At 37.5% G+C, this 11,156-nt stretch overlaps 1 protein-coding gene and 1 long non-coding RNA gene across 2 annotated transcripts; both read left to right on the forward strand.

The window, feature by feature from the left end:
- The first annotated feature begins 2,168 nt into the window (after nt 1–2,168).
- LOC129352044 (uncharacterized) lies at nt 2,169–3,261 on the forward strand. Its single transcript, XR_008604842.1, has 3 exons — nt 2,169–2,236; nt 2,890–3,021; nt 3,155–3,261. It is a non-coding gene; the product is annotated as an uncharacterized LOC129352044 (long non-coding RNA).
- Nucleotides 3,262–5,838: 2,577 nt separating this feature from the next.
- LOC129352009 (NACHT, LRR and PYD domains-containing protein 3-like) lies at nt 5,839–10,458 on the forward strand. Its single transcript, XM_055020833.1, has 4 exons — nt 5,839–6,597; nt 7,042–7,215; nt 8,748–8,839; nt 10,454–10,458. The coding sequence occupies exons 1-4, from the start codon at nt 6,218–6,220 to the stop codon at nt 10,456–10,458; spliced, it is 651 nt and encodes a 216-aa protein (XP_054876808.1). The 5' UTR covers nt 5,839–6,217.
- Nucleotides 10,459–11,156: the final 698 nt, after the last annotated feature.

Here is an 11,156-nt window from a genome sequence, read left to right on the forward strand (position 1 = left end):
TATACTCTATCTATCTACGTTAGATAGAGTATAGAACACAATCAAGAAAATGTCAGGAAAATCAAGAGAACATATTTTCCTGTAATGTAATGACAACATGATTATTGATAATAAAGATAAGACTGAATTATTAGTTAAAGTTTTAGCTAAAGTACATAGTAATGAAAATCTTCGTAATAAAGAGAAAGAAGAAAGGGAATTAATGTTGAGAAGATATAGTGAAAGGATAAATGAGGATATAGAAGATAATGATACTATAAATATGAAGTTTTCAATGATAGAGTTAAAAATTATTAAAGAATATAAAAAATTCAACACCTGGGGAAGACCAGATTAATTATATTATGCTTAAAAATTTGAGTGAAAAGTGTAAAATAGTATTACTAGAATTATATAATAAAATATGGGAAGAAGGAAATTTGCCAGATAAGTGGAAATAATCAATTATCATCCCTATTTGTAAACCAGGTAAAGATCCACAGCTAACTGAGAGTTATAGGCCAATAGCTTTAACATCTTGTATTGGAAAAGTAATGGAGAGGATGGTGAATAATAGGTTAATTTACTTCTTAGAATCAAAGGGGAAAATAAATTCGTATCAATTTGGTTTCAGGAAAGGAAGAAGTACAACAGATCCTATGGTACATCTTGAACATGAAATTAGAAGAGCACAGGTGAATAAAGAGGTTTTAATGGCAGTTTTCCTGGATATTGAGAAAGCATACGACATGTTATGGAAGGAAGGATTACTGATTAAATTTAGACGAATAGGGTAAAAAGGAAAAATTTATAAATGGATTAAAGATTTTTTAACTGATAGAAATATAAGAGTTAAAATAGGAAATGAAATAAGTTCAAAATATTGAACTGAAAACGGTACTCCTCAAGGAAGTATTATAAGTCCCATGTTATTTATAATAATGATTAATGATATTTTTAGTAAAATTGAAAAAGAGTTTGGAGTGACTCTATATGCGGATGATGGTCTAATTTGGAAAAGAGGGAAAAACATAAAGTTTATGAATAATAAAATGCAAGAAGCGTTATGTAATGTAGAAGATTGGGCTATAAAATGGGGATTTAGAATTTCAATTTCAAAATCCAAATGTTACCTTTAATAATAGGAGAGAGTAAGTACTAATGTAAGGTTAAAAATGTATGATAAGGATGTGAAAGAGTAGATCAGTTTAAATATTTAGGAGTATGGTTTGATAAAAAACTTACGTGGAAAATGCATATTAGTAAAATCATAGAGAAATGTAAAAATGTTTTAAATATTATGAGATGTTTAAGAGGCAAAGACTGGGGAGCTGGTAGGAAAACATTGAAAATATTATATATTGGACTTATTAGATCGGTAATTGATTATGGGTGTGTTGTATATAATTCAGCCTCAAATAGTTTATTAAAAGAAGTAGATAAAATTCAATATCAAGCGTTAAGAATTTTCTAAGGGCAATGAAAACAACACCAGTGTCGGCATTACAGGTAGAAATGGGAGAGATGCCACTGGAGTTTAGAAGGAAACAACAACAAACAGTGCGACTAAAAGGAATGAAGTTGAACTTAAAGTTAAGTTTAGCAAAAATGAGATCAGAATATGAGTAAAATGTACAACAAGAAGAAATGGCAGGAACAATGGGAGGGTGAAAGGAATAAAGATTTTATTATAGTATTCAAAAAACAGTTGGAGAATGTAGAAAAGAAAATAGGAATAAAAAAGAGGAGGATATTATATCTAGGTTAAGATTTGGACATACGAGGTTAAATAGCACCTTGAGAATAATTAATAAGCGTAGTACGGGGTTGTGTAATGTTTGTGGGAATTAAGAGACAGTTCAACATATTTTTATGGAATGTAATAAGTATAATCTGGAAAGAGGGAAATTAACTGAAGAGTTAATTAGAAATAAAGTTAAATTAGATATTAGGACCTATTACAAAAATCGTCCGGGGATTTGGTTTTTAGTTATGTCTTTAGATTTCTTAGAAGCACAGGTTTAATGGGGAGATTGTACAGGATATACATCTGGTCCATACTCCAGTCCAGAAGGTGGCGCTAATGCACCTAAAAGTTGTTTGCCAACCGCCATTAAAGAAACAGAACAAGGCGACCTGCGATGTCATCAGTTATGCAGCACATTTACTTTCAATTTGAATTCACTGCAGTCGGGTTGTTGAGTCAATTTGTTGTTCATTTATTCTTCATCAACTCTTCAGATCATGTGAAGAAACGGTAAGTTTATGTTTTATATTTGGTCTTTGTCTTCAGGAACTTTAATTTTCTGTGTAATCTGTTTAAGATTCACTTCTGCTTTCAGCTCAAAGTTTCATTTCTGCTGTTTGAAAATTAATCTGCAGGATCATTAGATTACAAATTAACTGAAATCAAACAACATGATGAATATCTGATCTTTCTTTGTTTTCTCTGAACAAACTGCTTCATGATTTTATTTCCAGGAATCAAATTTTGATCAGAACAGTTTCCTGCTGCATCCTTTCAAAATAAAAAAATATAGATATTATTAAAAACTATTAATGTAGAAATGTGTTCAGTTCAGTCAGATTATCAAATAGTTAATCTTTTACGCTGCACATAATCCATTTGTAGAGATTAATAATTAACTAAATTCCTTCCTGTTGTTCAGGTTGAATCAGTGAATGTAAATGTTGCTCCATGTCTCCATCTAGTGGACTGATAGTAGAAGTGCAGCAGCTGATGGCAGCTTCCTCTGCCTCTCTGCTGTCTGACTGCATTCACCTGACACTGATATGAAGCAGAGAAGAAGAGCCAATCAGAGGAGGAGCAGCTGATCTTTTTCCAGGACTAATGATGTAAAGGATGATCAGAGTTGATGTGCAGATGAATGATGTGTGTTTCCTCTGCAGGTGAAGCTAGAAAGTGTGTGTGAGCTGATGTGGATTCAGCAGCATGGATCAGTGTGAGGACAGAGAGGAGGGAGTCCCTCCCTCTAAAACCACTCTGTGTGGGGAAGATGAGAGCCAGAGCAAAGGTCAGAGGTGAGGTCACCATCTCTAACTGTCCACAGCCCTTTCACACAGCGTTCACTATATCAGGCCAGAACAGACGTGGTGATGAAGCTGCTGCTGCTCCTCTTTGCTGATTAAGTTTTAATTATCATCTTTCTGTCAGGATCCATCAGAAACGCAAACCAGAACCAGAACCAGAACCAGAACCAGAACCCAGCTGTGTGTCCTTTAAGAGCAACAAGTCAAAGGGTCGTATCATTAACTTTAAATCTCCTGGATCTCCACCATCAGAGAGGTGAGCTGTTTCTAAAAGTTTTAAGTGTGGAAACTGAACCAGTATGAATATCCCAGTTTTATTTGTTTATTTATATAAGTTACACCTGAAATAGGACGATCCCTAGTATGTCATTTCCTTTAACTTTAGCTTTGCATGTGTGTAACTCTATGTGTGTATTATGTATATACAAGCATACAAATAGCTAAGAGATGGAGGAAAACTCAGAATTATTTATTTTCAACAGGATTTCCAGGATACATTATAAAAACTCTCACTATAACACTCAGTAGAGGATCGCACATTGACACACACCCACATATTACAATCAATCAATTTTATTGATAAAGCACCTTCATATTGAAAGCAGCTCAAAGTGCTCAGTCCTCCTTATTATCCACATCATCTCAGATCTAATCATCAGAACATGATTGATGTCCCACATTATCCTGAAGACCTGTGTGGACAGAGCCTTCACTTCCACTTTCCCCAAGTTCTAGGACATTGTCTCCACCAGCATCAGATCTGCTGACAGTTTCTACTGTTTAAAGTGCAACATCAAACTTTTTACGTTTACTGACTGATTCTGGTTTTACTGGAATTCACAGGCATGTGAATTATATCTGCAGTTTTTAGATGTGCCACAGGTACAAAACACTGAAATGAAATGTCTAAATTACCTCCTTGTGTAGATCAGTTCTCCAGAGCCTTGCTCATGACCTCATTATTCCATTCAGATGTGGTGCAGCAGAGGCACATCTAAAAGTTGCAGGACATCGGCCCTTAAGGACTGGAGTTTGAGACTCCTGCTGTAATTCATCTTCCTGTTTCTAACTCCTTTGTATTGTGTTCATGTCATGCTCTGTTTTTCTGATTCAAGTATTTTTAGTGTGAATCTCTTGGTGATTTCCTCTGTGAAAACTGCTGGATGAATATTTCCTGACTTCCTAATTGTTCCTGGTTCCTCCACAGAGTGGACCAGCAGAGCTCAGAGGTTCCCAGTGGTCCATCTGTCCAGCACCATCAAACACAGCTGGACTCCATATTTATGGTCTGTAAATGTACAACTACTTTTTTATAGGTTCTGTTCACATTCATCTCCATGCTGCACTTTGTAGACCAGAGGACTGTCAGTCTGTCCAACATCCATCTTGTGTTTGGCTCCATAATTTCAGTCTCATGTGTCCATCTATTATTCTGTTCCAGCTGCTGGAGGAAAACATTGTCACTTTTGTGAAGAACGAGTTGAAGAAGATTAAAAAGGTTCTGAGTCCAGATTACCAGAATGCTCAGAGAGTCAGAGTGAGGATGAAGAGCAGAGGAGGAGCAGCAGAGAGGCAGTGATGAAGATCACACTGAACTTCCTGAGGATGATGAAGCAGGAGGAGCTGGCTGACCGTCTGCAGAGTAAGAGGATTTCTACAAAAATTAAACCAGATGGATAAATCAGACATTTACTGATGTATAAAGAGATGGAATCACATTTACAAACCTCTTCAAAATATAATTTTTATTTGTTCCTCATTTTTTTTATGTCTATTTAGAACATCCTGCTGCAGTTTGTCAACATAAACTTAAATCTGGTCTGAAGAAGAAGTTCCAGTCTGTGTTTGAGGGGATTGCTAAAGCAGGAAGTCCAACCCTTCTGAACCAGATCTACACAGAGCTCTACATCACAGAGGGAGGGACTGGAGAGGTCAATGATGAACATGAGGTCAGACAGATTGAAACAGCATCCAGGAAACCACACAGACCAGAAACAACAATCAGACAAGAAGACATCTTTAAAGTCCCACCTGGAAGAGATCAACCAATCAAACAGTGATGACAAAGGGAGTGGCTGGCATTGGGAAAACAGTCCTAACACAGAAGTTCACTCTGGACTGGGCTGAAGACAAAGCCCACCAGAACATCCAGTTCATATTTCCATTCACCTTCAGAGAGCTGAATGTGCTGAAAGAGAAAAAGTTCAGCTTGGTGGAACTTGTTCATCATTTCTTTAGTGAAAGCAAAGAAATCTGCAGCTTTGAACACTTCCAGGTTCTGTTCATCTTTGATGGCTTGGATGAGAGTCGACTTCCACTGGACTTCCACAACAAGGAGATCCTGACTGATGCTACAGAGTCCACCTCAGTGGATGTTCTGCTGACAACCTCATCAGGGGGAAACTGCTTCCCTCTGCTCTCCTCTGGATAACCACACGACCTGCAGCAGCCAATCAGATCCCTCCTCAGTGTGTTGGCATGGTGACAGAGGTCAGAGGGTTCAATGACCCTCAGAAGGAGGAGTACTTCAGGAAGAGATTCAGAGATAAGAAACAGGCCAGCAGGATCATCTCCCACATGAAGAAATCACGAAGCCTCCACATCATGTGCCACATCCCAGTCTTCTGCTGGATCACTGCTACAGTTCTGGAGGATGTGTTGGAGACCAGAGAGGGAGGAGAGCTGCCCAGAACCTGACTGAGATGTACATCCACTTCCTGGTGGTTCAGACCAAAGTGAAGAAGGTCAAGTATGATGGAGGAGCTGAAACAGATCCACACTGGAGTCCAGAGCAGGAAGATGATTGAGTCTCTGGGAAAACTGGCTTTTGATCAGCTGCAGAAAGGAAACCTGATCTTCTATGAGTCAGACCTGATAGAGTGTGGCATCGATATCAGGTCAGCCTCAGTGTACTCAGGAGTCTTCACACAGATATTCATAGAAGAGAAAGGACCACACCAGGAGAAGGTTTTCTGCTTTGTCCATCTGAGTGTTCAGGAGTTTCTAGCTGCTCTTCATGTTCATCGGACCTTCATCAACTCTGGAGTCAACCTGATGGAAGAAAAAACAAGCATCTATTAAATCTTCATTATTTAATATACTTCAACCAAAGTCTCTCCATCAGAGAGCTGTTGTCCAAGCCTTACAGAGTCCAAATGGACACCTGGACTTGTTCCTCCGCTTCCTCATGGGACTTTCACTGCAGACCAATCAGAGACTCCTACAAAGTCTGCTGAAAAAGACAGGAAGTAGCTCACAGACCAATCAGAAAACAGTTCAGTACATCAAGGAGAAGATAAATAAGAATGTGTCTGTTGAGAAAAGCATCAATCTGTTCCACTGTCTGAATGAACTGAATGATCGTTCTCTAGTGGAGGAGATCCAACAGTCTCTGAGTTCAGGAAGTCTCTCCACAGATAAACTGTCTCCTGCTCAGTGGTCAGCTCTGGGTTTCATCTTAGTGTCATCAGGAAAAGATCTGGATGTGTTTAACCTGAAGAAATACTCTGCTTCAGAGGAGGTTCTTCTGAGGCTGCTGCCAGTGGTTAAAGCCTCCAACAAAGCTCTGTAAGGACACAGAATGTTACTGTAGTTATTATTGATAAAAATCTGTCAATGATGAGATAAATATTGAGTCATGATTTATCAGTTTGTCTCCTCAATGTTGGCTGCAAGCAGATGATGAGTAAAAGAGAGACTGGCTCTCATAGGTGACAATTCATAATGCTACATGTTCAAGCAGTAGAAATTATTTTTCCTATTGAAGCCGACACTGGATTAACGCAGCTCATTATAAAAAATGTATCTTTTTCTTTCCAGCCTCCTTGATGGCTGCTGTACTGCAGTATTTTAAGACTGAAGGCCCAAGTATAGAATAAATCATTTCATAGTACATGTATCATAACTATGTGGACAATATATTTTTTCAACCTGTGTAAAAAGAAAATTGTTGACTGGAATAAAAAGCATAATTTGAAGTATTATTTAATATTTTCCTCCCTGTCTCCTCAGACTGAGTGTCTGTAACCTCTCAGAGAGAAGCTGTGAAGCTCTGTCCTCAGTTCTCAGCTCCCAGTCCTCCAGTCTCAGAGAACTGGACCTGAGTAACAACAACCTGCAGGATTCAGGAGTGAAGCTTCTCTCTGCTGGACTGAAGAGTCCAAACTGCAACCTGGAAACTCTCAGGTAAAATGTTCTCCATCCTGGTGAAACCAGATTTCTGTTTATTACATTTTATCAGTTTGAGCCCCACAGCCTGAATCTGATGACCAACTGCTGCTTTATTTATTCGTCTCTCTTTTATTTTACCAAAACTACCAGAACCACTTTGGGTCCAGACTTAGTTTGAGTGTTGGCTAAATGAAGCGTCACGAAGCATTTCGACCCAGAGCAAAAGTATTGATACTTTGTTGATACTGTGTTACAACAAAGTAACACAGTATTTCCAATTCAGTAAAAATCTCTCCTGCTGGAGATTGAAAGTCCCTACAGGCAACATAGTTAACGAACTGATTTGATGACCATGTCTATACATAAGATTCACGTAATTGTATTTTATTGTACATTTGCATTATTTCTTATCTTCAATTAAATTCAAAATATATTTATATTCTTTGATACAGTCAATAAATAATGTGAACATGAACCAAGTGATGAAATTGTAAGTGAACGTATTTGGAACTGAGGATGCCTGTGCACTGTTTTTTTTTCTCCACAAATTTTCAGTCAAAAAAATGTTTTTCCAAAATTTGAAATTTTGTCTATTACACTTTTTGACACAACTTCTCCTGCTGTAGAATAAATGAAGTAAACAATACATTTATGTGAAATAATTGATCAAAAGCAACTGAGTAATTTATAGAATGGCTGAATACCTGAGTTTATCCAGGTGGATCTGGGATTCATTTTCATGCCTTAGGTGAATTTATTGAAATAAGACAGTTCTGAATGTTTAAAATATATTTGGAGGTTCATTCAATGTTGTGATATTTATAAATGTAATTTTAATTGTGGTGATTCTGAAAGTGTGTTTTCCATGTGTTTAGTGACCTTTAGTGTCAGGTTGGTGTTTTCAGATCTTTTTAATTTAAATACTGGGTTAAATTTCCCTATATTTAATGTTTGGCTCTTTTCGGATTGTTTTTGGAGAGTATTTGTATCTATTTGTTTCTAATTTTTCCCACATAGGTTTGTCATACTTTTTTTCTCAAAGAAAAGTATCAGTTTGTTATACAATTCTTTTATTTAACAATTTGAGTCTTGTTCAAAAGAATATTTTTTGTGAGATGCTGCTCAGTTTTCCAACTCTGTAACCAACAGTTAAACATGTAAAGATGAAACTGTAGATTTGCTCTGCTTTGATTCAAGCTGCTGTTTTCCCTCAAACCAGCTCTGATGCTGATCCTCAAACTGAGCCTGATGCTGATCTTCAGCCCAGCCTTGATTCTCAGGCTTCATTGGACTCTTTCTGTTAAAACTGACATGGATTCATTTAGTTCATAGAGGAATTTCATATTTCTCTTGCCAGCCTCCTTGTTGCCTTTAGTTCAGTCCTTCATGGCTGGAGACCCAAATATAGACTGAACCAGTTCACAACAAAAGGCAACATGATTATATATAAAACACTTCATTAAATCAGTAAAGAGGAACATTGTTGACTGGAAAAAACACATTTTAATAAATTCTTTAATACCATATTTTCCTCCCTGTCTCCTCAGACTGAGTGACTGTAACCTCTCAGAGAGAAGCTGTGAAGCTCTGTCCTCAGTTCTCAGCTCCCAGTCCTCCAGTCTCAGAGAACTGGACCTGAGTAACAACAAGCTGCAGGATTCAGGAGTGAAGCTTCTCTCTGCTGGACTGAAGAGTCCAAACTGCAACCTGGAAACTCTCAGGTAAAATGTTCTCCATCCTGGTGAAACCAGATTTCTGTTTATTACATTTTATCAGTTTGAGCCCCACAGCCTGAATCTGATGACCAACTGCTGCTTTATTTATTCGTCTCTCTTTTATTTTACCAAAACTACCAGAACCACTTTGGGTCCAGACTTAGTTTGAGTGTTGGCTAAATGAAGCGTCACGAAGCATTTCGACCCAGAGCAAAAGTATTGATACTTTGTTGATACTGTGTTACAACAAAGTAACACAGTATTTCCAATTCAGTAAAAATCTCTCCTGCTGGAGATTGAAAGTCCCTACAGGCAACATAGTTAACGAACTGATTTGATGACCATGTCTATACATAAGATTCACGTAATTGTATTTTATTGTACATTTGCATTATTTCTTATCTTCAATTAAATTCAAAATATATTTATATTCTTTGATACAGTCAATAAATAATGTGAACATGAACCAAGTGATGAAATTGTAAGTGAACATATTTGGAACTGAGGATGCCTGTGCACTGTTTTTTTTTCTCCACAAATTTTCAGTCAAAAAAATGTTTTTCCAAAATTTGAAATTTTGTCTATTACACTTTTTGACACAACTTCTCCTGCTGTAGAATAAATGAAGTAAACAATACATTTATGTGAAATAATTGATCAAAAGCAACTGAGTAATTTATAGAATGGCTGAATACCTGAGTTTATCCAGGTGGATCTGGGATTCATTTTCATGCCTTAGGTGAATTTATTGAAATAAGACAGTTCTGAATGTTTAAAATATATTTGGAGGTTCATTCAATGTTGTGATATTTATAAATGTAATTTTAATTGTGGTGATTCTGAAAGTGTGTTTTCCATGTGTTTAGTGACCTTTAGTGTCAGGTTGGTGTTTTCAGATCTTTTTAATTTAAATACTGGGTTAAATTTCCCTATATTTAATGTTTGGCTCTTTTCAGATTGTTTTTGGAGAGTATTTGTATCTATTTGTTTCTAATTTTTCCCACATAGGTTTGTCATACTTTTTTTCTCAAAGAAAAGTATCAGTTTGTTATACAATTCTTTTATTTAACAATTTGAGTCTTGTTCAAAAGAATATTTTTTGTGAGATGCTGCTCAGTTTTCCAACTCTGTAACCAACAGTTAAACATGTAAAGATGAAACTGTAGATTTGCTCTGCTTTGATTCAAGCTGCTGTTTTCCCTCAAACCAGCTCTGATGCTGATCCTCAAACTGAGCCTGATGCTGATCTTCAGCCCAGCCTTGATTCTCAGGCTTCATTGGACTCTTTCTGTTAAAACTGACATGGATTCATTTAGTTCATAGAGGAATTTCATATTTCTCTTGCCAGCCTCCTTGTTGCCTTTAGTTCAGTCCTTCATGGCTGGAGACCCAAATATAGACTGAACCAGTTCACAACAAAAGGCAACATGATTATATATAAAACAGTTCATTAAATCAGTAAAGAGGAACATTGTTGACTGGAAAAAAGATATTTTTATGAATTGCTTAATAACATAATTTCCTCCTTGTCTCCTCAGACTGAGTGACTGTAACCTCTCAGAGAGAAGCTGTGAAGCTCTGTCCTCAGTTCTCAGCTCCCAGTCCTCCAGTCTCAGAGAACTGGACCTGAGTAACAACAACCTGCAGGATTCAGGAGTGAAGCTTCTCTCTGCTGGACTGAAGAGTCCAAACTGCAACCTGGAAACTCTCAGGTAACTCTGGGCCATCCATCCATCCATCCATCCATCCATCCATCCATCCATCCATCCATCCATCCATCCATCCGTCCGTCCATCCGTCCGTCCGTCCGTCCGTCCATCCATTCATCCATCTGTCCGTTCAGACCTTGGTTTCTACCTCAATATTCTCATTTTCTCATCATGTGATGAATTGTGTGTCTGCAGCTTATCAGGCTGTTTGGTCTCAGAGGAAGGCTGTGCTTCTCTGGCCTCAGCTCTGACCTCCAACCCCTCCCATCTGAAAGAGTTGGACCTGAGCTACAATCATCCAGGAGACTCAGGAGTGAAGCTGCTGTCGGCTGGACTGAAGGATCCACACTGGAGACTGGAAGCTCTCAGGTATGGAGGAACCTGCTGCAGGAGCAGAGAAGGTCTGATAGAGGAGGAAGAGGGAGAAATGTCTTTAGTCAGTCTGCTGGGAAACATTTAGTATGAAACTGAATATTTAGTTTGATAATTAAATATTTAGTTTACAGTCATGTCATTTATAAATGAATGATAA

Source organism: Poeciliopsis prolifica, unplaced genomic scaffold, assembly GCF_027474105.1.
Source record: "Poeciliopsis prolifica strain line A6 unplaced genomic scaffold, Auburn_PproV2 SCAFFOLD071, whole genome shotgun sequence".
NCBI classification, from domain to species: Eukaryota; Metazoa; Chordata; class Actinopteri; order Cyprinodontiformes; family Poeciliidae; genus Poeciliopsis; species Poeciliopsis prolifica.